The 26,197-nt window shown below is 49.1% G+C and overlaps 10 protein-coding genes and 1 non-coding gene across 11 annotated transcripts; 5 read left to right on the forward strand and 6 right to left on the reverse strand.

The window, feature by feature from the left end:
• Nucleotides 1–809: 809 nt before the first annotated feature.
• On the forward strand, nucleotides 810–2,372 carry YALI1_B14355g (uncharacterized protein; the record flags this gene model as incomplete). Its single annotated transcript, XM_500731.2, has 1 exon — nucleotides 810–2,372. One exon carries the CDS (start codon nucleotides 810–812, stop codon nucleotides 2,370–2,372), a length of 1,563 nt encoding a protein of 520 aa, XP_500731.2.
• Nucleotides 2,373–2,627: 255 nt separating this feature from the next.
• Nucleotides 2,628–4,188, reverse strand: YALI1_B14382g (uncharacterized protein; the record flags this gene model as incomplete). Its single annotated transcript, XM_500732.3, has 3 exons — nucleotides 2,628–3,434; nucleotides 3,731–3,767; nucleotides 4,097–4,188. The coding sequence occupies 3 exons, from the start codon at nucleotides 4,186–4,188 to the stop codon at nucleotides 2,628–2,630; spliced, it is 936 nt and encodes a 311-aa protein (XP_500732.1).
• Nucleotides 4,189–6,126: 1,938 nt separating this feature from the next.
• Nucleotides 6,127–7,472, reverse strand: YALI1_B14418g (uncharacterized protein; the record flags this gene model as incomplete). The annotated part of the gene is made up of 2 exons (XM_500733.3): nucleotides 6,127–7,031; nucleotides 7,427–7,472. The coding sequence occupies 2 exons, from the start codon at nucleotides 7,470–7,472 to the stop codon at nucleotides 6,127–6,129; spliced, it is 951 nt and encodes a 316-aa protein (XP_500733.1).
• Nucleotides 7,473–8,430: 958 nt separating this feature from the next.
• YALI1_B14441g (uncharacterized protein) lies at nucleotides 8,431–9,734 on the reverse strand (the record flags this gene model as incomplete). The annotated part of the gene is made up of 2 exons (XM_500734.3): nucleotides 8,431–9,382; nucleotides 9,712–9,734. The coding sequence occupies 2 exons, from the start codon at nucleotides 9,732–9,734 to the stop codon at nucleotides 8,431–8,433; spliced, it is 975 nt and encodes a 324-aa protein (XP_500734.1).
• A 1,735-nt stretch (nucleotides 9,735–11,469) lies between these two features.
• On the reverse strand, nucleotides 11,470–14,505 carry YALI1_B14492g (uncharacterized protein; the record flags this gene model as incomplete). Its single annotated transcript, XM_500735.1, has 1 exon — nucleotides 11,470–14,505. One exon carries the CDS (start codon nucleotides 14,503–14,505, stop codon nucleotides 11,470–11,472), a length of 3,036 nt encoding a protein of 1,011 aa, XP_500735.1.
• Nucleotides 14,506–16,076: 1,571 nt separating this feature from the next.
• Nucleotides 16,077–16,367, reverse strand: YALI1_B14510g (uncharacterized protein; the record flags this gene model as incomplete). The annotated part of the gene is made up of 2 exons (XM_068282067.1): nucleotides 16,077–16,307; nucleotides 16,356–16,367. The coding sequence occupies 2 exons, from the start codon at nucleotides 16,365–16,367 to the stop codon at nucleotides 16,077–16,079; spliced, it is 243 nt and encodes an 80-aa protein (XP_068138168.1).
• A 42-nt stretch (nucleotides 16,368–16,409) lies between these two features.
• YALI1_B14517g (uncharacterized protein) lies at nucleotides 16,410–16,964 on the reverse strand (the record flags this gene model as incomplete). The annotated part of the gene is made up of 1 exon (XM_002142976.1): nucleotides 16,410–16,964. The coding sequence occupies one exon, from the start codon at nucleotides 16,962–16,964 to the stop codon at nucleotides 16,410–16,412; it is 555 nt and encodes a 184-aa protein (XP_002143012.1).
• A 2,656-nt stretch (nucleotides 16,965–19,620) lies between these two features.
• On the forward strand, nucleotides 19,621–21,738 carry YALI1_B14544g (uncharacterized protein; the record flags this gene model as incomplete). The annotated part of the gene is made up of 1 exon (XM_500736.3): nucleotides 19,621–21,738. One exon carries the CDS (start codon nucleotides 19,621–19,623, stop codon nucleotides 21,736–21,738), a length of 2,118 nt encoding a protein of 705 aa, XP_500736.1.
• A 457-nt stretch (nucleotides 21,739–22,195) lies between these two features.
• On the forward strand, nucleotides 22,196–22,269 carry YALI1_B14569r. The gene has a single exon. It is a non-coding gene; the product is annotated as a tRNA-Val (tRNA).
• A 317-nt stretch (nucleotides 22,270–22,586) lies between these two features.
• YALI1_B14573g (uncharacterized protein) lies at nucleotides 22,587–25,016 on the forward strand (the record flags this gene model as incomplete). The annotated part of the gene is made up of 1 exon (XM_500737.3): nucleotides 22,587–25,016. One exon carries the CDS (start codon nucleotides 22,587–22,589, stop codon nucleotides 25,014–25,016), a length of 2,430 nt encoding a protein of 809 aa, XP_500737.3.
• A 210-nt stretch (nucleotides 25,017–25,226) lies between these two features.
• On the forward strand, nucleotides 25,227–26,113 carry YALI1_B14600g (uncharacterized protein; the record flags this gene model as incomplete). The annotated part of the gene is made up of 2 exons (XM_066094177.2): nucleotides 25,227–25,259; nucleotides 25,337–26,113. The coding sequence occupies 2 exons, from the start codon at nucleotides 25,227–25,229 to the stop codon at nucleotides 26,111–26,113; spliced, it is 810 nt and encodes a 269-aa protein (XP_065950249.1).
• Between the last annotated feature and the right edge of the window lie 84 nt (nucleotides 26,114–26,197).

A 26,197-nucleotide genomic window follows, 5' to 3' on the forward strand; every position in this document is an offset into this window, starting at 1 on the left:
CGCCATAGAAGGAGGGCTAATAGCAAAATAACAAGCGAGACTCGATAATTATGAGAAGTCTGTATGATTTGGCAATCACTCTACATGGTATAATGGCATATATGTATGTTACACTGGAGGATCGGCACTTCAACAATACGTATGTTTGGCCTGTACCTGCAGTTGGGCCAGGCACACACATGGGCGTGTGTACGTGGACTTCCATTTTTTTTGTTTTACTGTAGTGACAGGTAAGATACTGTTGGAACCATATGTTGACTTTTTTTTTTTCTCCTGCTGCTGCTGAGTGTGCGTGTCAAATGTGCCCTTGTGTTACGTGACGTGACCCTAACGGGCAAATGACGGTCTTCCTTCGTCCAATAATGAAGCGATAACAGAAATGTAACGATAAAACGTGAGTTGGGCCAACTACTTGTAGTCCCTGGACTTCACGACCAGTTTCAGCCGCTCCAGGGCGTGTCCGCAAACGGTCAACATCCAATGTCTCAATGTCTCAATGTCTCACGAACATTGAAGACAAAATAGACGTACTTGTGCTCGACGTGAGCTGAGCTGAAGATAGGCTACTTGTCGTGGATCACTGTAAGTACGAGTATGCCATAGGGGCACGTGGCTCGGATCCAAGACGGTTTCTAGGGTTCCACACCATCGAAACTGCCATTTTTCAACACGTCACCATCTATATATCCTATGGAAGAGACGTCATATGCATATGCTTAGTGCGTCCTTGTAGAAAAGTTGATATTAGGTTTTTGGCTACTTGTAGGTTGAAGAGATGTCAGCAACACTGCTCCAAACAACAACGCAGCATGCCTTCGGTCGAAGAAATGTCGTCTAACACGGGGCAAGGCCCCGGCATCGCATCTCCAGCTCCCCTAACCAATGGCCACACCTCTCAGCCTTCAAACACTCACCAGGACGCGCCTGTTCGTCCCACGCTTGAGAACGGACGTTCCTACATCAACCTGGACAATCTCAGTAAAGAGAAGCATTTGCGCACAGGCTCGTCGTCCACAATCCAGGAGGAGGAGCCCAGCACGCGAGCCCGTCGGTCTGCAAGCACCTCCAAGCCGCCACTGCTTGTGAACCAAAACCAGATCCAAAATCACCAACATCAACAGAGCCAGTACAACCCTCAGTACCAGCCTCCAAGAGTTGCCACGCCCAAAAGAACGCCGCTGTTCGACTCAGGACAGTCATACTCACAGAGATTTCATAACAGATCGTCGTCATTTTCCGTCAGAAGTGCCAGAGCGCGCTCTCTGTCGGCGTCATCGCAAGAAGCACTCAAACACCTGGCACCTCCGGTCTCCGTGCCCCTGGTAGTGTGCTGTCTCATGTGGTACTTATCGTCAGCCATGAGCAACACCCTGGGAAAAGCCATTCTCACCAAATTCGGTTACCCCGTCACCCTATCACAGATCCAGTTTTTGGTCGCAGTGTGCTGCGGAGCTACTACAATCCAGCTGTCGCAAATGTCCCCTAAATTCCGACAGGCACTTCCCCCCGGAATGGTGGGACCACAGGGACTCATTTTTCCTCCCACAAGAGATATGCTCAAGACCACTGCGCCCATGGGCTGTTTTCAGCTCTCGGGCCATATCCTTAGCCATATGGCTACTGGCATGATCCCCGTGTCCTTGGTCCACACCATCAAAGCTCTGTCGCCTCTCTTCACTGTGGCTGCATACAGACTATTGTTTAACGTCCAGTACTCGCCTTCCACATACCTTTCTCTGATTCCTCTGGTGACTGGAGTCATTCTCACCTGCTCAACGTCCTTCCGCGCTCAGTTCATGGGCATTATCTACGCTCTGCTGGCGGCTCTGGTGTTTGTTTCGCAAAACATGTTTTCTAAGAAATTGCTTACGTCCGGAACCACTGCTGGCCCTGGAGGTCCTGCTTCCGCTACCCACACCCGGAAGCTTGACAAACTCAACATCCTGTGCTACTGCACCGCATTGGCCTTCCTCTTCACCTCGCCTCTGTGGTTCTTCTCCGAGGGCTGGACGCTCCTCAAGCTCTTCTTCCGAGGAGAGGCTCTCGTCAAGGACGACTCGTCTCTGTTCGTGCTTATGATCCAGCTGCTGCTCAACGGAGTAGTGCATTTCGCCCAGAACCTTCTTGCATTCCAGGTTCTCTCCATGGTATCGCCCGTGACCTACTCTGTGGCGTCGCTACTCAAGCGAATCGTTGTCATTGTCTGGGCCATCATCTGGTTCGGCCAGTCCGTGTCTGGAATTCAGGGCTTCGGCATCTTCTTGACTTTCACCGGTCTCTACCTCTATGACCGATGTGGAGGAGATAAGAAGAAGGGTGGACAGGGCAGTTCAGTAGACGGCACCGAGAAGGACGCCCAGCTGCCCAAGTAACATTAGTACGACCAAGTACAAAATTTATGCGCATTCGCAAATTGCATATGGCACCTTCAAATCTAATAGATGTATTAATTATAGCTGTATAGTATATGAAGTGGCGATTTACTAATACTGTACATAACGCATACACGTTTCTTTATCATTTAAATATATTAGCGGCTGAGCTCTATGTCTCGCTCTAGTCGTGTTGTTAATTTTCAGCGTCACCACGCTTCATTTTTTGTGCCGTTGTCTAAGGGGAATCACGGACTAGTGCTTACCAACAGGTCGCTCACCAGTAACCTTGGCAACCCAATCCTTGGCAATGTCTCCGAGACCGACCATGCAAACGGTCTGCCAGATACCCAGACCGATTCGGGGGGTCACACCTCGATATAGTCCCTTAATACCGTTCTGCTGGTAGATATACTTGAACGCAGTCCATACCGACAGGTTCTTGGGCCGGTTAGGATCCACGGTCTTGGACTGCATCTCGACTCGAATGACCTCGATGGGCTGGTTCCATGCGGACAGACCACCACCAACGGTGGAGGCAGCAATCTTCTCAAAGGCGTTCAGAGGCCGGTCGTCGTTCTTGGTGATCTTTCGAATACCCTCCTCGGCGAGTCGGGAGAAACCAAATCGAGAACCCCAGTTAGTCATCTGTCGGATGGCCACGGCGTTGACACCCTTGTTGATACCTCGGATACCTTCCTTTCGGAAGATCTCCTTGAACACCTGGATGGAGCTAGGAGGAGTGACTCCAGAAGCAGCCTGTTTGGACCGCGTGATCTCGACGGTCTTCATACAGGTGCAGAAACCCATGGTCAGGTAAGCCTGGACCAGACCACCGGAAATGCCTCCAGTGATACCGGCGGCAAAGTTGCCCATGCCAAAGCTCTTCTTGGAGATATACTCAGCCTCGGAAGAGACAAACAGCAGAACAGCACCCTTGGTGGAGGCCTCGATCCATGCCCAAGGAATGAGACCCTGGTAGAATCCAAAGATTCCTCCTCGAGACCAGACTCGGCCGATGGCCTGCATCATGGTGTCGCCACGGTTGGCGGCCATTGTGGTCTGTGTTAGCAATCATTGACGTGGGATTGAACCTCGGTTTTCGGGTGTTCGCAGACCCGAGTTCTTGACGATCATCGGCCATTGTTCGGTTTCGTGTGCATGAGTTGAACACCGGGACGGCCGATTTCGGCCGACAGCTTGCATGCTTCCTGCAGAGCCCATCTTCGGGGGTGTGCGATGACGCACTCGAAAGCTGGGGTATTATTATCGTGGTGCAGCAGCAAATTACCTCGGCATGAGTCAGAGGGTGTGTGTTTGCTCCGTTGGTTCTGTGTGTCGATAGTAGTAATACTCACCTTGACCACCTCAAGAGGCTGTCCTAAAGTAGTGACCCTAGAGTTAGTAAATGTGAATAGCGGGGTTGGGGCAAGTTGAAGCGCACTAGCGTCAATGCTCGCGAGTGTGGGTCCTCCCATGCCACTACTGGGCGCGTGCATCTCCCGTCGTCCTGAGCTACAAGAGCAAAGAGCGCGACAAACACCTTGCGATGCCAAGACAGACGCATTGTGCTCGATGGGGGGTGTTAACACACACAAAGCCGGCATTCCAACAATGCCACGAAAAGCGGCGGCCTTCGCAAAGCCGGTATTTGTGACTCCGGCCTTGTAGCGAGTATGTTGCCTCCCACCATCTGTGTCTATGATGTTCATTTAAGTACTCACTCAAACATGTTGAGACCGGCTCCCAGCAGAATGTTGCTGAAGCTGACGGGCTTCTTCTGGATTTCGCCTTGGTTGAGGTTAGCAGCACCCATTGTGTTAGTCGTAGTGTGTCGGAGGAGAGGGAAATGGCGAGTGCAGGGAGAGAGTCCGGTATATATACTTCCTTATACACCAATGGACAACACACAGGGTTTTGACAGTATCAGATCCCAAAGTTTGGGCTTGAAGTTTAAGTGGTTGATTAGAGTACGTGGGCGTGTAGGGTGGAGGGTAGATGACTGTTGATGATTAGGGGACGCTGTGTTGAGGCGGTTTGTTTGGAGTCCTGGGATGTGGGCTGTGTGAGGAGAAGGAGGGGTTGAGGCGACGAGACTGCTGTAGTCCACATGACATTGCTTTTTTATGTTGGAAGCAGCATTTCAGAGATGTTTGATGCACCTCCATTTCGGCCTCATTAGTGACGGGCTAACCACACTACAAGTAGCCCCATTGAGCTTATACACAGTGGTCAGGGACAATGTCACTCAAAATAGAGAGAGATGAAGACCGGGTCCTTGTCTGGCAACAATAACCACCTCAGTTTTTCCGTGACAGTTGTTGAGGCTGGGCCCAACGAACCTTCGACGGGAGAGTATGCGTGTCGTAACTTTCGTCTAGCTCGCCAGACTCGTGTCTGCGGGGCTTCTCAACGATATTGAGCTAGTGAGGCCACATCGCTGTTGAGCATAGAGGGGAAGCATGACTCATGTGGGAGGTTCGGTAACAAGACTTGATGGCAGATGGTAAGGAACCAACCCATCAGCTAGAAGCTATACAAGTCACTCAATTGCACCAAAACTACCCTCCTTGCTCCCCACCCAACCTAAGATGCGAGAGATACGCTCTTCCTTGTACAGTATGTACTCGTACCGTAGATTGCCCTCAGCCAACGTGCTTGTGTTTTATCCTCGTATAACCTGGGAATGCATAAAGGAGGGGTAAAACGGCCCTAGTCACGTGCATGCACTTGAGAATGGTGTCATTGTCGCATCTCCAACACCCCTTTTTTCATAGCTATCTTACAAGATACAATTCTTTTATTACCCACCCAGGGACAATCGTAGATAATAAAATACTACATTAGCTTAATCTGTTGTCAAAGAAGGATAAAGTGAACCGTTGGGGTGGGTATGGCGGAATAACTAGGGACTAAAAACAATTTTCGACTAAACCCATCGACGCTAAATCATGACTACAGTACAATACTTGTGCTTATATTTGCACTGTCTGAGTTGCTATTAGTGGAACTGTCATTGGTTCGTTTCAGACAGCTCTCTAAGCCCTTCCTTCACGGGTTCCTACATTGATTACACTCAGGGCCGTTACATGACAATGAGACATTTCAATGACGGAAAGTTCTGACCCACGTTGGAAGATGAAGCCCACTCAAAAAGAAAGCATTAGCGAGAGTAACATCCTGAAGTTTTTTTTGTTGTTTTATTTTGGTTATCTACCCATATCGTCCTACGTGTACAGGTATATTCACACTATCTTTACAAGTAGCTAGTAGAGCTGCAAACATGCCCTTCTCAATCTATAATTGCCCACCTCATCATGATCCTAAGAAGGGATGTCCCTCATACAATTTAACTGTAAAACAAATGCTCTTACGCACGGCTATGCTTCTTACTGTATATACAACTCACTCATACTCGCACGGCTGTATCCATAATAGAATACAAGCCTGTCAGCTCAGTCTCAAGGTACGATACTGTACTGTCCCATTGTAGCTTCTATACAAAAGTATCCAAGTAAAGACACGCGTCTGACACATGCACTAGTTGTACTCATGCTGTCGAGACACCATGGAGAATGGCTACCGTACAAGCTTGGCCAGTAATCGTATCGGCACCACTACAATCGACGATACAATTTGCAGTACATGCCATGCCTACACTCCACGCAACCACTAATATGCCATGTAATCATTATAGAATCCTTCTCAAGTGTAATATCAATCTCGTTCATAGACCTTTCTCCTCCGTCTCCAATTATGCTCTAGTGGACATCATGAGCCCCGGACCTGCAGCAGCGTTATATCCACTCTTCATGTTGGTTCCCACGTCAAAGTAGGCGTGGTCGGCAGCCCGCTTGGCCGAGATTCGGCATGCAGGATCGTATGCCAGCAGATGCTCCAGCAGATCGAGACCCTCGTGATCCAATGGAGTCACTGTTCGACCAATGTCTTTGCGGCTCCACTGGGGGAATGTGGGCTTGTAGTCGGGAAGAGCTGTCACGCCGGGCCAGGTCTCCTCGGTGGGGGTGCCCAGCAGTCTGAAAATCTTGAAGATCTCGTCAATCTCCGAGTCTCCGGGGAACAGGGGCTTTCGGGTCACCATCTCGGCAAAGATACAGCCAATGGACCACATGTCCACACCAGTGGAGTATTGTCGACCTCCCAGAAGAATCTCAGGAGCTCGGTACCAAAGTGTGACAACCTCGTGGGTATAGGTTCTGAGAGGCACACCAAAGGCCCGGGCCAGACCAAAGTCGGCCAGCTTGAGGTTACCCTCCCGGTCGATGAGCAGGTTCTGGGGCTTGAGATCCCGATGCAGGATTCTGTGTGCGTGGCAGTATCGGGTTCCCAAAATGAGCTGGTTCATGAACTTCTTGACCATGTCGGCGCCGAGACCTACGCCGGGCGAAATGCTCTCCATGTACTTTTTGAGATCCAGGTCGAGGAACTCAAACACCAGGTAGAGCTTGTGTGAGTCGGAGTGGACAATGTTGTAGAGCGACACAATGTTGTCGTTTCGCATTTCCTTGAGCAGTGAGATTTCTCGAATGGCTGTGGAAGGCACTCCCTCGTCCTCGGCTTCCAGTCGGATCTTCTTCAAGGCCACCAAACGGTTATTGTTGAGAGTATCTCGTGCCTTGTATACCACTCCGTATGTTCCTGAGTTAGTACGAATAGATGCGGTGCTGTGGATTTTTCAGAACTGCTCGTGTAGACACGCGCCGTAACGTGTCATGAAGTTCTTCCTTGTATCTCGTCATGTGTGGGTCTTGTAGAGCTCACAGGCGCTTTTGCGATGCTCGAGGTAACGGGATGATGTAGACCTACACGAATACACCGTACTGTCCCAGAGTCATATCAACGCTCAACACCATGTGCCACACAACTAAGGTCTTCATCATCACACCCAAGTTCCTCCACAGCCTCTTCACAAGTCAACAAACACTCCAACCACACATCATACTGACAGCAGTGGCCGTAAACAAACCGCTCCAGTTGTACATCTCTGCGATCCCAAACAAGCATGCAACCGCTCCCGATACCCAAATACTCACCCTCTCCCACTTTCTCCAGCTTCTGGTAATGATTTAAGTCGACCATGGGTATCTGATAATGCTGCGTCACTTAACAATTTGCCATGTTGCAAACGTTTTGGTTTTGATGCACCCATCCCTTGCCCGTTGCGGGGGCAACCACTCCTCCCAACCCAAACCCAAACACTCAATCGGACACGGTCTCCTCCCAATAGGGAACCCAGCAACAACGCGTCATGTAAAAAGCTTGGTGTCTCCCTCCCAACTGAACCACGCTAACGCTCAAAACGTGAGCTGCCACATGCGGCTGCTAATTACAGTATTATGACACGGCTGTCCTTAGGATAAAAGAAACCAAGCGTGCGAGTGTACAAGTCATACTACTTATACTTATACTGTTACAGCCGAGTAAATAAGTGTATCACGCGATACAATTACGCCTGCGTATGGTGTCATGTGACTGCAAAAATCACATGATGTTATCATCATATGACCACGCGTCCCTCTTCACCTGTTTTCTATTGTTTGGTCGTTTACTGCGCTGTTTCATGCATGCTATAGCGTGGGTCTGAGATGTCAACCGCGAGACAAGGCCGCCAACAGGCAGGCACATGTACAATACGGTAAAGAGACCTAAACGCAGACTCCTACTTGTAGTGTGGCCAAAGAAAAAGCACTGCGCCTGTCTTCTGAGATCAGCCTACTTACTTACCCCTTGATCTTCGTATTCAAAGAAGATGATCAAGATGATCTTCGCGTTTTTTTGACTTCCAGATCAAAGGTCCATGGAACAGGAAGCGCGACCTAGTAGACTGAGGACGTGAAAAAGCTGTGATACTGATGTTCTCGAAGACTCCCTACAAGTTTTGTGCTGATTATTATCAACAGCGAGTCCACTCTACTACTCGTGCGTTCTACGGTACGTACCTTACTACAAGGATGTACTGGTATATTACTCATCTAATTATACTGTACACTCCATAGATATCCACCTATTACTGATTAAATATTACATAACACCCAGACTAGTTCTTGTTGGCAGCGTTGGCTACAGGGATACCGACACCCAGACCAACGGCGAGAGCCACAATGATGAAACAAATGAGCAGACACCACCACTTCTTCTTTCGGTAGGCTCGGGCCTTGATGACGGCCTTGTTGGTGTGCCCGAGACCCTGCTCGATATCTGTCTGCACGCCCTGGGTCTGGTTGTCAATGTGCTGCACAGGGGCCTCCTGCTCGGCCACAAGCAACTCCATGTCGTGGAACAGCTGGGCCAGCTCCGACATGGTCTGCTCGATCTTCTGGATCTCCTTGTGTCGGTTCTGAACCTCGGAAAGGGCCGTCTGAGCCTGTCCTCGTCGGTTGGACGTCATCAATGCTTGGGAGAAAATCTGCTCGCCCTGGGCGTCGTCAATGGCGGAACGCACCTCGGCGTCAGTGGCCTCGGGGCGCACAATTCGGTATTGCCGCTCAGCCCGCTCTCGGTATCGCTGTCGGAACGTGGCCTCGACGGTCTGGTACCGCTGGATGGAGTTCATGAATTGCCGCTTGAGGTTCTCGGCCTGTGTCTTTTTGGTAGAGTCTCTGGTGGATCGCGATTGCAGGGACTTGATCCGGTCCTTGAGAGACTGCGACAGAGAGGAGGTCTCGTCAACCAGCGACTCAATCTGCTCCCGTGTGTAGGCTTCCTGCTCCTCGCTAATTTCGTTGAGCGACCGCTTGTGCAGCGACTCGATGCTGTCAATGTTCTGGTCGTATTGCAGAATGCTCTTCTTGATTTCATCTACCTCCTCGAAAAAGTCCATCATGTCGCCCTGGGGGGCATTTGTTCGGCCATATGCGGGGGGTTCGTTGGTGGAGGTGGGGTTGAAGGACGTCTTGGAGTCCATGCCGTAGGGGTTGGACCCCACCGCGTCCATCTCGTACGAGTTGGCGCCCGCGGGGTTCGAGTAGGGGTTGTTTCCTGGCGCGTCGCTGCGTTAGTCGGGTCTCTAAGACAAGTGTCGTGTCACTTCTTGGGTTATCGGTGCACTGTATTGTGACACGTCTGATCGGGAGCTCAATACTGGAGTTGATAGCATTCTGGCTGTAGCACATGGATGACTCGTCAGAATTCACATCTCTTAAAGAAATAGTCGTCTGAACTGTCATCCAAGCATGTTCATTGGTCCTTCACCACCAATGTGCCCCTGTCTGTGTCGCGACCGACATACCCCTGACTGAGCGACGAGGTGTTGGAGCACTTGTTCGGGGACTGGAGCGCCTACCACGCACCCCCCCTCAGTTCGTCGTTGGATACTCACCCGTACTGGTTGTAATTGGACATGTTGGTGGTTGTGTGCAAGCGGTTGTGGCAAAGAAGACGTCTTGTACTTGTGGAAACAAGACCTGGCTTAGCAAACTTTTTTGGCTTGTACTTAGCAGCGACACAGTTAAACCCAAACACTGGCAAAGCCCGAACTCTAATACACCTGTTTGGGAGGGCTAAAAAAAAGGCCAGGAGGTCTTGTTCAATGCGTGTCTCCTATCGTTCCATTGAGCCAGCCCCTGCCACATGGCTGATCAAGGGGTGGGTTGACGTCCACAACAGAGAGGGATAGGATGGGAACAGGGATACAAGCAAATGCTAGCAGGATATTAATTGGATCAGAACATCTATAGATATTGGCCGGCTCATCCAACCCTAGCTCCCGTGATAACGGGCTAAAAATATCTCCACTTTGCCTGCCTGATGCGCTTCGCCTCGTAAACTCGTACTTGCCCTCTTGGTAAACGGTTGCACCCAGCTGTGTCGTCCTCCCATGGGGTATATAGTATACAGTAAAGAGTAAATCAATGCTACAAAGGATATGCACAAGAGAGTTTTGTTCTATAAATACTCCTACTTGTACCTTATACTGTATATAGAGCGAAAGCACACGACTGACAGCCAGAAGTAGCCCACGATAGCCCATATGACCATCAAACCGTCCAGCTTCACCTTCCGCTCCGACGAATAGTATGTACCACCCTTCTCATCTCGTCATCCTCATCCCACTATACGTCACTCTGCACTCGGCCTGCACACTGTGCAAACCACATGCGCAGCCCCTACATGAATCGGCTTAAAAACGCTTTTTTCGCAAGGCTGTTCTTCTCACTGTACTGTATGATGTCCGACTAATGCTGTGGAGTAAACACGTTGCCATATATAGCCACGGCCGATTAGGTAAGGTCGATCCGTTCTAGATATTCCTTGGCCCTCGCTGTACGGCGAGAGCCTTCGTACTGGTAAACTATCATGGACCTTCCAAATCTCGGCATAGGACAGTCTAGAGCAGCAATTAGAACAATGTAACTACAAGTACCGGTATGAGTACAGTAGTACTTGTAGTAGCCTTCTGGAGCTCGCGATGCTACAAGTAGTACAGTAACAATAGCCTAGTCTCACTATAACGATGCAATAGCACATTCGGTCTATTGCCAGGTATAGATGCTCGAGCCGAGACCCTCGCCTTAATAGTATGTACTTATCACATACAGACACCGGATCATCGGTGAAATCGTATTTACAGCAGTGACGATGGTAATCAGAATCTCTACGACATTGCCCAGTATACAGTACACTCTGGATCAAGTGCTTCTTCACTTAGTCTGTCACAGTAATAACTATTAGAGTAAGTCTTTCCCCATCTTAGCTTCTCATCAAGAACAGGAAATGCTGTATAGGGGGGTTTGCAACCATGCTTAAGTCTTATCATTCAGATTTGTTTTGATCAATACGATATTAGACCCCCTGCTTTCGTCTAACACCCGATAAATCCTCGATATCTTGTACACTGTAGCCCATCCACGAACTACAAGTGGTAGACCCATGCGATAATATCTTTGGTTCTAGAAGCAATGGTTCTAGAAGCAATGATTCTAGAAGCAACTTGGTCCACGCTACTCGTAGCCTTAAGAAGAAATATGGGTACATGTATACCGGCGCACGCTGTTGTACACTTCCATCTACTGCAAGCCCTGTCAAAAATTTAAATCCTATTTGTTTACTTGCATGAATACATCGCTGAATAACACAACTAGTATCGGTTATCGTAGCCCTGGTTACCCTGGTTGTAGTAGCCCTGGCCACCCTGGTAACCCTGGCCACCCTGGCTGCCCTGGTCGGCCTGGTCGGCCTGGTAGCCTTGGTTGTAGTCCTGGCCCATCTCTCGCTGGCCGTACTGCTGGGTCTGTCCGTAGCCCTGTCCCTGGTTGTATCCCTGGCTCTGCCCGTGACTGGCTTGGTTGCCGTACTGGTTGGAGGAACCGTAGTTGGAAGACTGGTTTGATTCGTACTGGCTGCCCTGGTTTCCGCCGTAAGTCTGCTGCTGGCTTCCGGGGTAAGAAGACTGTTGAGAGCCGCTGCCGTAGTTTGAGGTCTGCTGGTTAGAGCCACCATATGAAGACTGCTGGTTGGATCCACCGTAAGAAGGCTGCTGGTAGGTAGACTGCTGGTTGAAGTTGCTGTGACCTGAAGACTGTTGGTTGGAACCGTAGTTTGACTGAGAGTCGTACTCGTTGGAGTTCTTTCGGCCATGGTGTTTTCCTGAGTTCGACTGAGAACCGTACTGGTTGGAAGAACCGTAATTAGACTGAGACGCTCCGTGCTGGTTGGACTGAGAAGATCCGTACTCATTGGAGTTCTTTCGGCCATGGTGTTTTCCAGAGTTCGACTGAGAACCGTACTGGTTGGAGGAAGAACCGTAGTTAGACTGGTTGCTGTACTTGTTGTCATCGTATTTGGACGACTGAGAACCGTACTTGTTGGAAGACTGGCTGCCGTAATTGTCGGATCCATACTTGTTATCAGAGCTGTGTTGGTTGGGCCGATTGTTGGGACCAGATCCATACTTGTTGTCAGCCTGATTGTGGAGACCGTGCTGAGACTGGTTGCTTCCAGAACCGTAGTTGGAGCTCTGCTGGTTGGAACCATAGTTTGACTGGCTGCTCGATCCGTATTTGGATTGCTTGTTGTCATGCTTGTCGTATCCAGAGTTGGTGTTGTTGCCACCGTACATCCCACCCTGGTTTGAAGTTCCAGAGTTGTAAGAACCTTGGTTGCCCTGGTTGCCCTGGTTGCCCTGGTTACCCTGGCTACCCTGGTTATAGGAGCCTCCTCCTCCACTCTGCCAGGAATCACTTTGACCAGTGGTGTAGGACTGCTTACCAAACTTGCCGGCCATGAAAGCAGACAGGTTGGCAGATCCAGAGGCATGAGAGCAGCCGCTGTGATCACCCTGGTCGTGCTTTTTACCGCCAGTGTTGTTGGCGCCGTTTAGAACACCGTCAGGGGACAGGCCGTTCAGAACGACTTGCTTCTTCGCGCCAAGGTTGTTGATCCACTCCTTCACAGTCTCTTTCATCTGCTGTTGCAGAGGAGTTCGGCACATGGATGGGTGGTGCATGACCTCCATCATGGTGTTGGTGACCGAGTTGGGGTCGATGGATTTATCGGACCAGGCGTCAACCACAAGAGGAACAACGTGTTTGACGATAACAGCAGCAACCTTTCCAGCAGGCTCGTTAAGATACAAGGAGAAATGGTCCTTTGAGAGCTGAGAGTGAGTGGGATCGGTAGCTCGAGGGTTCTTCCACACCTCGATCTGATCATCACCAGAAGTAACCTTTCCAGCACCAGCATGAAGACCCTTGGTAACGGCAGCGATCATGGGCTTGACGATGGGCGAAATGAGTCCGAAAACAAACAGAGACATAGTCTCGGAGATCTTCTCAGTTAGGGAAGACAGACCGGGAATGCTGTCGAATACCTTCTCAAGACCGTACATAATGGCGTCTCGGAACTTGAGCAGAGGCAGAATTCGTCGCTCAATCTTCTTGACGTCAATCTTGGAAAGATCGGGGGTCGAGATCTTCATCTTGTTCTGCATGTTGAGCTTCTGGAAGTCGCCGGACAGCTGGTTGGGGTCGTCGCTGAAGTCTCGAGAAGAACCAGTGTAGCTGCTGGCGTAGTCAGGACCGGCCTCAAAACCGCCGTACAGATCTCGAGTATCAGTCTGCATATCTCGCTCGTAGTTGTCGATCATGTCGGCTATTTCGACACCAGACATCTCACGCTGGCCACCGGAGAAGTCGGGGATGTTGGGCAGCTTGATGGGCAGCTTTCGAAGGTAACCCTTAAGCATCTCGGTTACCTTAGAGTCAGCAGCTGCAGCCACATGGTTGTTGACATCTTCAATCTCAACCTCGGAAAGAGAATCGTTGGCAGCTCCAATCAGAGAGTGAACGAAATCGAGACCGCCAAAGGTTCCGGTAATCAGAGGGTAGACCCGGTTTCCATGAAGGTTGATCTGGGTGTCTCGTCCGACATGGGGGAAGACGTTAAATCCCATCTCCATGAGCACCAGCTCGCAGTAGTTGGAATGGGCGGGGAAGTCTTCGAGGGTGTGCAGAGCCTGTCCCAGCAAACGCAGAGCCTCGTACTGGTTCTCAGAGCCTCCCTGTCGTCCCAGAGCAATACACTTGTGGATCGAGTCTCGCACGTAGACGGAAGACGTGGGCCAGTTGCCTCGCTCGTTGCAAATGTAGTTTTTCATGCCGGTTTCGGGGTCGATTTCCAGCTCGATGGGCTGCACGGGGCCTCTGAGACGCCGGTCGAGACGTGGAGCATCTTCGCCTTCTCCGTAGCCCTTGGGGTTATCGATATGCTCGTCGGCTCTGTAGGTACCAAGACGCTCTTCAGTAACCTGGAACTCGCCGGTTCCGTAGCCAAACTCCATGATACCCAGGATCCAGACAATAGCAGTCAGCAGCTCGGAGGTGAGACCCTGCTTGAGAGTAGCAATATCGATGGCCTGAGAGTAGTCTCGCAACCAGTTACCAAAGTAGACCCGCTTGATGGCCATCTTATCGAACTTCTTGCCGCCTCGCAACTTGGACAACAGACCGCCTCCAGCTGTCATGGCCAGCATGGCCAGCGTGTCTTCGATGTCTCCATGACGGAAGTTCTGGCCTTCGATTTTCGAGATGGAGGGGATGTTTCCAGCTCCAAAGGCATGTGCAAACGAGGCACACAGCAGTAGAACCAGAACAAATAGTAAAAAGTTGTTTCCCATTGTTGTTGGTTTGGTAAGTTAACAGTATAAGCAGTGCATGTGTCAAGTTTTGGTGTCACTACAAGTAGCAGCCCCCCTCATGATTAGGTTTGGCTCAGCCGCGTTCATGCGTTGGTGGGCCACACGATAAAAGTAAGTGTGGGTTTTAAGTCGGATTTAGGCTGTGTTTAGGCTGCTTCTCCTGAAATTGTTTATCAGTGGCACGGGAGCGGGGAGTGGGGGTGATACCTGGTATTGTTTGAATGAAAATGTGCAGTCACGTGATATTCGTGTTCAGGTTCCTACGTCCCTAGCTGGGTACATTCAACTGTAACTGTCTAGGAGGTCGACGTGCGTGACACGTGTGCCATATTATTTGAATTTTCATCACAACTCTAAGCGGAGTGTTTGGTAAGAGGGCTGTACTGGGCAATGAGGATGGAACTTCATGGTGTGATATATATATGGGTTTGTGTCATAAGTTGCTACAAGCGTGCTGTGAGCAGTCACTTGCGAGTGCTTGTACAAGTATTTTCGGACTTGCGTGTTTTGGTTGATCCCCTATAGGCAGTCTGTTCAAGTGTCTCAATTGTTTCGTAAGAATTCCATTTCGACTTTTACAAAACCTGAAGGACATGATGGCCGACATCCGATGATAAATTGATTTGATTATGAACCGAGTTGATGAAGTGCTTGCTGAAGTACAAGTAGAAAAACAGTTTGTGAATACACTTGTACAAGTTCGTTTTATCTTACAAGTACCTCAGACGTTTCTGTCCGGCTAATCCAGACAACATGTCTTTGCAGTCTGACAAATGAAAGTCGTGATATCCTGACGAGCGGTGCAATAGCAGCTATAAGAACTTCGAAGCGTGAAACACCCTGTCGGCCTCGTTCTAGGCATTGAGCCTGGTTGTCATTTCCTTTAGTGCACAACGAACCCACCCACTGTTGTTGACTGAAAAACCCAAGGCGATGGTTGTTTCGATGGATCACTGAGTCATGACAAAAATGACATCACAACATGTGATGAACACATCAGACAACGTGGATAGCCACAAAAATGCCTGATGGTGTATCAAGGACACCCTGGCACACAGTGAAGTTATCAAGAGTCCATGGTGTGGTTTCACAGCTCCAGTCGCTTCCACAACGAAGAGTCACAGGTTATGGTTGCCAACGCTGTTTATGCTGTCTGTGGTGATCTGCCCCATCAGCTAGCTCCTTCAATGCTAGAAGAAATCGATTATCATGGTGACACATCGGCTTCAGCACAAGTGTTGACAAGTGTTGCCTTCCTTGGGGTCCAGATTTGGCCTGTCTCAAAGAGAAGAGTACAAAGACATGCCATAGCCACTCCGGCAGGCGATGGACTAGTTGAGTCCGGAACAGACGTACATTTAGTGTAACCAATCACGTCTTTCTCTTTCTGACATCTTCTACCACCATAATACCCTCATTTCCAACAAGATGCCCTGGACAATGATACATCTACTACTGTAGTTATAATAACTAAGCCGAATACTTGTACTTGAGATGCCACCTATCGCAAATAAGTCTACCCTTGCCTTTGAGTAGTGTATGTACAAATATCATCTATTCAGCTTCACCATGGATTCCATAACTCCGATGGTGGCTACCATTGACAACATCCAGTAACGCTGAACCCGATAACCGCGGTCGTTCAGTCCGACCAAGACTCTTGGCATGGCACCATTAATCTCTCGACCATTGCTCTTTGTCCCCACAAGGGTTCTCGATGCAGGACCGTCCAGCCCCCCACCACGTACCAGTACTTTGTACACTACATGTGGACATGACACCTGTGTAACGTACGTACATACATATGCAATGTTTCAAGTAATTTGCACTTTAGGTAGCATGTAGTTCCCGCCGCTCGAGTGCCATCAGAGTTGCTGTTGAGCTCAGGTATTGTAATGATCACAGCAACGGTCCATCTCATCTTTGTGTGCCCTGTACACGGCCATAACGGCCTGAGCGTCTTCCACAGAAGAGTGTTCTCCTGACTGAATGGACAAACCAATTCCGCGAGCAAGATACTTTAGTTTCTGAGGTCGATCTCTTCGTAAAAAAGGTCGGTGATCCTGGCTGTCTCGCAACGAGTACTTCTTCCAGTTGATCTGCAGAACTAGCAGGTCGTGCTTGATGGAATGGCCAACCAAGACCTTACCGTCAATAAGTTTGACCACGGCGAGTCGGGCAGCATTGAACTCAACTCCCTCCTGAACCAGCTCCGGGGTAATACCGCTCACCTCAGTTCGGTAGTCGACAACAGGCCGTGGTCCCTGCACAAACACATCCAGCAGCACGGAGCCAAAGTAATCGACTAGTGAGACTCGAGCAAGCTGGTCGTGGGCCCCCTCCGGACCCACTCCCACAAATTCACAGTCTATTGCCACGTACAACTGGGCGTCATATGGAGCAGCTGAAGCGTCTTGTGCTGACACGGTGAGACTCATTGGATTGGATAATAAACGCAGGGTATCAAGCAAGTGAAAAAGCAACAAAATCAAGATATTGGACACACGCAGTCTCACACAGGACGTTGTATCGGGATTCTTTTGTTCAAAGCGCGCCTCACCTTTCTTTCTAGTTCTCGTGGGACTGTAAGAAACCAAGCCAACATTAAGATTAAAGTCGCTTGTACAACTAAAACCGGAAACCAAGGTTTATTTTACGTTCCAACTTACTTCTGCAGTGAAGCCAATATTGCTCCCCTACACACCTCTTCACGTGACCATACAGCCCTGATGAACATGATCTTCGAACAGTGTCGCATGCTGCTGCGGTTTTGGGTCATGTGCGTTGGCACGAGACCGTGTACTGCCCAAATTAAATCCATGGCACCTGTTGATCTCGTTTCATTCCACCTTTTTAGCCAGATAATTCTAACCGTGATTTATACTGAAGGCCATCAACCCCAGCTAAGAGTCATTTCGCTACACGCCACGTCTTGGCAACTAGCTTATTCGAGTCTGAAAATTTTATATACATGTCTTACTCATATATGGCGCTAAAGTGATCAAAATAATCAGCTCGGATCAAGCTCTGATTCTCAGAACCTACAAGTACAGTAGTCGTGTTAGCCTAGAAGTGGATCCCTGTCGTGAATAGACGATGAGAGCAATGGAGCAGCCTTCAATTGGTCTGTGGCGATTGATATCACAGGAACTCTTGTTGCAATTCCTCTCGCTGTACAACCGGGGACTACCTGCACCAAATGCGTGGACGGGTGCCCCTCCTTCTACAGCCCATGCATGAGAAGGAATTTTGCTGAAGATTATCTCGTCCGAGTGAGACTGCTTTGCTTTCGGAGAGTTTTGTCCGGGTCGGTGGTGGTGATAATCACACTCAACGGGGCTAAGGTCGGGGAAAACACGTCAGCATTCGTCTTTCAATGTATCCCCGAAATTGATTATCGTGATAATCTAACCTAGCATCCAATATACTCATGGTATACGACAGGAAAGAGCCAAAGAAGCGGAATCCGGATACCATCGCTCTATCTGATCACGTACTATCGTACCCTACCACATGCCTTGCCATCATGGCAGCCGTGTGTGGTTATCTGTCTACAGCATCTAGAGTTCGAGGGTCCAGCAGCCGTCAGCACGAGCACTATATCTGTATCTAAGTCCAATTGTGATACTTTTCATCGCCGCCGGGAGGCAATACGACCGCCAAGCAGGTCAACCTTTGGGATTCTCAGCAAGCCAAGAGGGCCAAGTTGGATAAGAAAATCCTCGCTGACCGGCAAGTCTCAGTGCTTTAGCCGACCGTCCAATGCCCACGGCTCAAGCCGGCTGGCTGTGTCCTCATTTCCGTCTTTGTTTGCTCTTCTTTGTGTGTCGTAGCCAGTGTTTAGCCGTGCATATTGAAGAGCGTCTTTCTTTGTCGCGTGAAGATCAGATTTTTTTCACACTGATACAGGGGACTGGGGACGTCTCATAGACCGACTTATTTGCTCATTTGGTGATTTGCCGGTTTTTTTTTAACCTAACAATAAATTTCAAAACTAAATCCAATCAAATTGGGCCCAAGGAAGACACGGACTACACCAAAATTCGCCCCAATGCCCTCGTCTGATCAACCCGAGGGAAGATCAGATAAAAATTTCTCGACTAAGCAACCCAAACTGAGAACAACGGCACAACTCTATTGGAGCCAAACTTTGATACACCCTTAGTCTTGGCGGAGAGAAACTAGCCCGGCGGTGGTATACGAGTAGGAGCCAATGATTGGCAGCGACCGAGTGTCGAAAAATCAAAAGTGTAGTGAAAACGAAAAAAAAAGGAATACGCGGGACAAGAAGAAAAATAGAATTGGATCTTAGCTCTTTGAATTTGCGCGTCCCAATCAATAGGGGAGGAACTCGGTTAATGAGTTGCGTCACCGCGTTAATTTTGGGAGAGATGATGAGTATCAGATCATTTGGGGTTTCCATCTTTCGGCGTTTCGGCGTTTGACTAGTCGATGGTTTGGACGTGAAATGAGCTCGGGGAGTGTAGAATATGTATCTCTCAGAAGATCTTTTCGATATCTTTCTATTATCGTTCCACCTTCTCCATCTCTCTTGAGAAACACATTCTCAAGCGACATATTCCAGGCACATGGTTTCGCCAAGACTCCCTGAGTCGGGAGTGAGCCCCGAAAAATATTGGCTCCAGGTACAGCACAGGCACAGTATGCACAGCGACTCCCTTGAGGAGAGATGCAGTTGCTGTCAATTTGGGCAGATTAGAAACCCGGGACCGCGATAAATGTGCTCAAATAAGAGCATTTTGGCGATGGTGCCAGGTTTCGAGATTCAGGAGGTCCTAGGGCCAGAGGTTGCGGATCTCAACAGGACCCCCAAGCTAGCCCATATCTCACTTCTCTCTGATCAGATAAATCCCCCTTGTTCTCCAAAAGAAAGACCAGCACAAGGTTAACCTGTAGAGGTAAGCTGCAAGCTTGTTGTATCAAAAAAATCAGGACGATCGTTGTCTGATTTTTCTCATTGTGGGAATGCAAAATCAAAATAATCAATCAGAAAAATCAATCGGCATGAGCGTAGCATAAATACCGTCGTAGTCCCCGAGTCCTGATAATCAAGATCCAAGATCAAGCCGATCAATGAAGTTCACATCTCTTCTTCTGCTGGCTGCGGCCACTGAGGCAGCAAGAGACACTCTGGCCAACGCTGGCTACCATGTCAACTCTGCCTGTAACAGTCTGACCAACCAGGTCACTTGGGATGTGGGAAAGACGGGCCGAGGTATGACCTACATCAAGTACTGCAAGTACCAGCCTTGGCTCGGCACCTACACCCACTGTGTTGAGCAGTTTGAGGAGCACGAGCATGTCCAAGACCAGGCCTTTGATTTCCTCATCAAGAACTGCGACAATGTCGATGTTCACTTTACCCATGAGGACTTGCGAGGCTTCGCTGCTAATGCCACTCCCTACATCAACCACGATGCTAACTTCACGGCCATCAACAGAGCTCCTGTGGAGTTCAACCACTCCGCCTACAGTCTGTCCTACAGATCTGGTAAGGAGTTCAAATGGCAACTGGACTCCGGCACCTACTTTGGAGCCGGTCTGGTCGCCTGGTTCGCCCTCGTCATTCTCATTGGAGCCGTCATCAACTTTGTCTACAAGGCTTTCCCCCAGACTATCTTTGGCCTGACCCAGAGACCCGTCAAGACTTTCCGACAGTGGTTTTCTCTGCCCGCTACCTTTGGACACAAGCACTCCTCCCCCATGGACTTTAAGATCATCCAGATGGCTACTCCTACTCGAGTCCAGTCTTTCGTGGTCTTTGTCTATATCGCCTTGAACATCATCTTCATGTGCATCTGCTACGATCTCTTCACCCCCAACAGTTCTTTCAAGACCAAGTCCGACCAGCTCGCCCGATATGTTTCTGATCGATCTGGAATCATGGCCTTCACCCAGCTGCCTCTCATTTTCTTGTTCGCAGGTCGAAACAACATCATGATGTGGATCACTGGCTGGTCCTTTGACACCTTCAATGTCTACCACCGATGGGTGTCTCGAATGATGACTATCCACGCAATCATCCACTCTGTCGGTTACACCGTCATTGGTGCTCGACGAGGTGCCCTCAAGATCTACTACTCTCGAACCTACTGGCGATGGGGTGTTGTCGCTACCATCCTGTGCTCTTTCATCTGCATCCAGTCCATCTACTTCCTGCGACACCGATGGTACGATGCCTTCCTCTTCATCCACATTGTCTTTGCCGTCATGTTCGTGGTAGGCTGCTGGTGGCACTGTGAGGACCTCGGATGGATGCAGTGGGTTTACGCTTCCATTGCCCTGTGGTGCTTCGACCGACTTATGCGGCTTGTCAGAATGGCTTGGAGTGGTAAGTCCTCAGGAGTGGCACAGATTGTTGGCCGAGAGGCTCGAATCGTCCGAATCGAGGTCGACTACTCCCAGCGATGGAAATTCTTCCCTGGTGCCCACGTCTACCTTCACTGTCTCAAGGGCACCCGAAAGCCCTGGGAGTCTCACCCCTTCACCATCTACCAGTCTCCCGAGGCTGTGGCTGGCAACAAGATCACCTTCCTGATCAAGTGTTACGACGGTATGACCAACTCTCTCTTCAACTATCTTGACAAAAATGGCAAGTGCACCCTTCCCGTGCTCATGGACGGTCCCTACGGCTCTCAGCATCCCGTCCACAAGTACGACACTTCCATCCTTGTGGCTGGAGGTATCGGTATCACTGCTACCTACGCCTACGCCATGGACTCCATCCAGCGAGGCCTCAAGCAGCACATTGTCTTCATCTGGGTTGTTTCTGATGACGAGTACCTCAAGTGGTTCTCCCAAGAGCTTGCCTACCTGCAGACTGCCGAGAACATTGAGGTTCGATTGTACTTGACTCGACAACACTCTCGAAACGGAGGAACCACCACCATGTCCGAGAAGAATGTTGGAGTCCAGGAGACCATCATCAACACTTCTTCATCTGATGAGGCCTCCGACAAGGCTTCCGATGTTCAGTCTCTTTCCTCCATGGGCTCCGTTCAAGTCAACTACGGCTCTCGACCTGATCTCTGCGCTGAGATCCCCAATATTGTGTCCCAGGCGGCTGGAACCACCTCGGTCATGGTTTGTGGCCCTCCCGTCATGAACGACGACACTAGAAAGGCCGTCGCTCTGTCTCTTGATTTCACCAACAAGCGAGTCGACTACTTTGAGGAGGCCTTCGCTTGGTAATCACGAGATTCACACCCCCAAAATCAAAACGTTCTCGCAAGAGATACTAATTTATATAACGAGTAATGATATTTCTTCAAGAATATTACCCAGTATGTACAGTAAACTTATAACTAAGTTGTTTTCTGGCTCTTATTTAATTCTGGGGAAGCGGTTTTTTTATTGTTTTTTTTTATTGTTTTTTATTGTTTTTTTATTGTTTTTTTATTATTTTTTATTGTTTTTTATTTATTATTTATTTATTTATTTATTATTTATTTTGGTTTTTATTCTAATGATTCATTACACATGCTATATACCTACAATTAATAAGCCGGGTTATTGGCGTTCAATAAATCATACACTTCTGAATCATTGCGGTGTGCGCTGCGAGGATTTTTTTTCTAAAGATTCATTAGCGATTACATAATACGAAGTCACATAGTATCATATATCTTTCTAAATTTTTCAAATTCCTGGTTTCTTGGTCTAGTTGGTCATGGCATCTGCTTAACACGCAGAACGTCGGCAGTTCGATCCTGCCAGAAATCACTTTTTGTACACATCGCGTGCTTTTCTTTTTATTCTCTGGAACAGCCTGTAATCTTTTAACAACCTCTTTTGCACCTCCTATGGTGACGCCACCTGTCGTTGATAGCTACAGGGACAAGTAGAGTACAAATCACCCAACGACTTTTTTTCCTGCTTTTTACACCCTTTATCCATATTTGAGGAAAAACCTACACAGTAGACTAATTACTTAACTCAATACTTATCAACCTAGCTACTCGATTAGCTTCACATGAGACATGCAGTGAGACAGCGAGATAACCGTTCTTGCATACAGTAATACAACGCCACCATCGACCATGGCTAAAAGAAAACGAGCCTGCCTAGGCGTGCGCCCAACCGACACACACACAAGATTTGTGGTCCGAAACGTGGCCTATCTGCTCTCAATGTGTCCATCAGAAGATCTGCCACCTCACCTTGCTCGTATCAGAGACACACCTTACGACTATGCTGCCCCGCTACTGGAATGGAAGGATGTGCATGTTTTTTTGAGCTCTCAAGACGGCGTGACAGACGAATTAGTAGGCATGGTTAAGAAATGTCACGAGATACTCTCTGATGCCAACGAGTCTCTCTTCATTCCTCATGTTTACAACGGCAACGGTCTTGACTCCGAAGGAGGACTAGGTCCTTACCACATGTGGCTTGGACGCCGCCATTTGACGTTGGAGGACTACGGAATGGCGCTGGAGAACGATCAGTACAGCTTTGGAGAAGGGTATCCGAACTTCAGCAGCCTCGAGCTCATTCAGAAGAATCACACTGGGCAGTTCCCTGAGGAGGAGATTGGCTACAATTGCATGAACCTGTGGTACTTGCGCCTCCTGGACAACCCTCTCTCTCCTTTATTTCTTCATGTGAAGGCTCTGCTGAGATATGACGAGTTCCCTGATAATTGGTGGCACGTGAACTTCCAAGACCGCAAATCGGCTATCAAGAACGACAAGGCTGCCGCACTAGTACGGAGAATGATTTCGGCAACCGAACTGGCCAACGGACTTGTCACTCTCACCGAGCTACGAAGTGGTTACTTCTTCGGTGTTAAGACCCCTCCTGACCTTTTGCCTGATGATCATCCTGTCTACCAGGGACAGTTTGACGACTTTGTGCTTGGCCATCGTCACTTGACACGCCGTCATCGCCAGGAATACATGAAAAGTTGGGGTCAATACATCTCTCCTCGATTACAGAAGCTGTTAGGATTCAAGGCGAGAGAAGGAAAACCACTGAGAGACACGAGAGGTGTCAAGCATGCCCAGAAACAGCTGTTCGGAAAGGGGTCTATTAGAGAGAACATAGCCAGGCGTGAGCTATCCGGAAGTAATCAGCACAATCGTCTGTTTAAAGCCTCTTTCCTGCCAAATCCCATTGGTAAGGTAATCCAGAGTGAAGAATCTCGAACATACTGCGGTGCTTACTCATCGGATGGTTCTCGGTATCTCACAATAAATCAAGACTCGGTAGCCACTTTGTATCACGTTGATACGGACGGCGTCCCCTCTTATCTCTCGGCAACCATTCCTCTTCATTCAAACTCTTGGACCATCACTGACTGTGCATTTGCCAATACATGCAACAAATGGGCTGCAGTAGCATTTGATGGCTGTTTGTACATTTCAGGAGATATGGATGAAGATGAGGAAGACTGCGACTTTGAGGAAGTGAACACTTATGGCCACGCAGCCGCATTTTCGGTTAAGTGGAGTTCTGACGATCGACTTATGTTACTTGGAAGGTCCGCACGGCTTGGATATACCGTCATTGATTCAGAAACTGGAAAATACATGTATCGAAGAAAGAGTTTATCCGACATGAATGAAGCCACTTGGGCAACAGGGTCCGATAACGTGTTTTTTGGAGCAATGGACAGCGGGACGCTTGACCAGTTCGATCTACGCCTCAAGGACTCACATATTCGATCATTTGTGGGTCATTTGAGTGGTCTTACATCGTGTGATGTGCATTCAGATGGTGTACATGTTCTGACAACGGCCAAAGATGGAAGATCCAAGCTTTGGGATGTTCGAAAAGCATCTCTGCAGCGAAACGGAGAGTATGTCTCCCGTTCAGAGTTCAACCAGTACCGCATCAGATCCGATTACAGAGAAACACTTAGTTACCTTCCACCCAGTATGGAAGATCATCCTCTTGATGAAAGTGTGGTGACTTACTCCGGAGCCTTCGTTGTCAAGAGTCTAGTCCGGTCTCGTTTCAGCCCCTGTGGAGGGTACGTGGCTAGTGGTTCAGCAGATGGAATAGTGCGTGTTTGGAAGCTCGATGGAACCCTAGCAACGTGCTTGAATAGTCACCAATCTCTGAAGACTGCTACAGACAGGTACCTTGATCCTGCCCTGATTGGTGCGCGTGCTTCTTTATCTTCTCTTATCCGTGATGTTCAGTGGCATCCCAAGTCCAATGCCTTGGCAGCTTCAATGTTCATCAGCAGTCCCGACGATGGGCTTGCACTTAGAGAACGCCTTGATAATTTACATGGAGTATCTGTGGGCGGGGCTTTCACTTGGCAGACCTTTCAGCCTCAGCAATGTGGAGCAACAGTTGTGCACTCTGTGGGAACGGATATGGGACTGTTCCGGACCGAGAAGGACAAAATGAGTCTGAAGCCATACATATACGAGTGTCCTGAGTATTTTAAAACGGAGGAGCGTGTCAGAGGTGACTCTGGATATTCTTTATCAGAGCGGTGGTATGAGGTACATGGCAGCTAGACCATTAACAATTCATTAAGTATTTATTCTGACTAGTGTCAACTATTGCACTTATGGTAAAGAAAATTCGAAGTAAGTTTAGAAGATGTCCCAATTACTGTAACGTTCTCTTATGCACACTCCCACCCACCACCACAACAGAGTTCAATATCGATTCAAACCCATCATCACTTTTACCAGCCCAAAACACGACCCCGACACTCAAGCAAGATGGCAGCAGGAGCCTCTCTGAAGCGGATCAAGGTAAGTATTGACAGCAAAATGTCGAAACATCACGTCATGAGAACCCCCTCTACCCATGCCCGCTTTTGCTAACCCAGAACATTGCAATCTCGCGACCCATTCTCTATGGAAACACGGCGACGCCACTGACGGAGGAGGAGAAGGCAAATCCTGCTGTCTCGCCCGATCACACGCACAGCTGGACGATCTTCGTGCGGTCACCCGTGCTGGATATGAAGTCTGATGCGGCGTCTATATCACGTGTCAAAAACAAACTGGCAGTTGCAACTAACAAGAAGGAGGCAAGTCCAACACCCGAAACCAACCACGAGCTTGGATTCATCAAAAAGGTGGTTTTCAAGCTCCACGACACGTACGCCAACTCCACTCGAACGATAGAAGAGCCTCCCTTTGAGGTAACGGAAACAGGGTGGGGAGAGTTCGAAATCAGCATCCGGATCTTCTTCCCCACGGAAATGGGAGAGAAGAACATTCTACTGTACCACCATCTCAAGCTGCATCCCTACAAGAAGGACAATATTCCTGCTCAAATCGGAGCACCAGGAGGAGCCCCTAACGCCAATGAGGATGAGGAGAACACGAATGTCCCGCAACCAGTTGACTCATACGTGTACGACGAGCTGGTGTTCAACGAACCGTCAGAACAGATGTTCGAACTGCTCACATCTAGGCCTGGCGCTCTGCTGCCGGCAAAGTCGGATCCCAACGATCCCAGTAAGTCGTACTCGTTGCAAACAGAGGCCGAGGAGCTGGACCGACTCACCGCGGGTCTGGAAACGGTGTACCAGCAGGTGCAGAAGACCAAGGAGTATATTCTTCAGCTGGAGAAGGAAAAAGAGACTCTGTCGCAATAGCACGACAGCAGGTTGTATAGTATAATATGTGATTTATTGAACGAGAGGAGATTATGAGCTGGTTGGTGAATGTACGTTGAGACA

This window comes from Yarrowia lipolytica, chromosome 1B (assembly GCF_001761485.1).
Source record: "Yarrowia lipolytica chromosome 1B, complete sequence".
Classification (NCBI taxonomy): domain Eukaryota; kingdom Fungi; phylum Ascomycota; class Dipodascomycetes; order Dipodascales; genus Yarrowia; species Yarrowia lipolytica.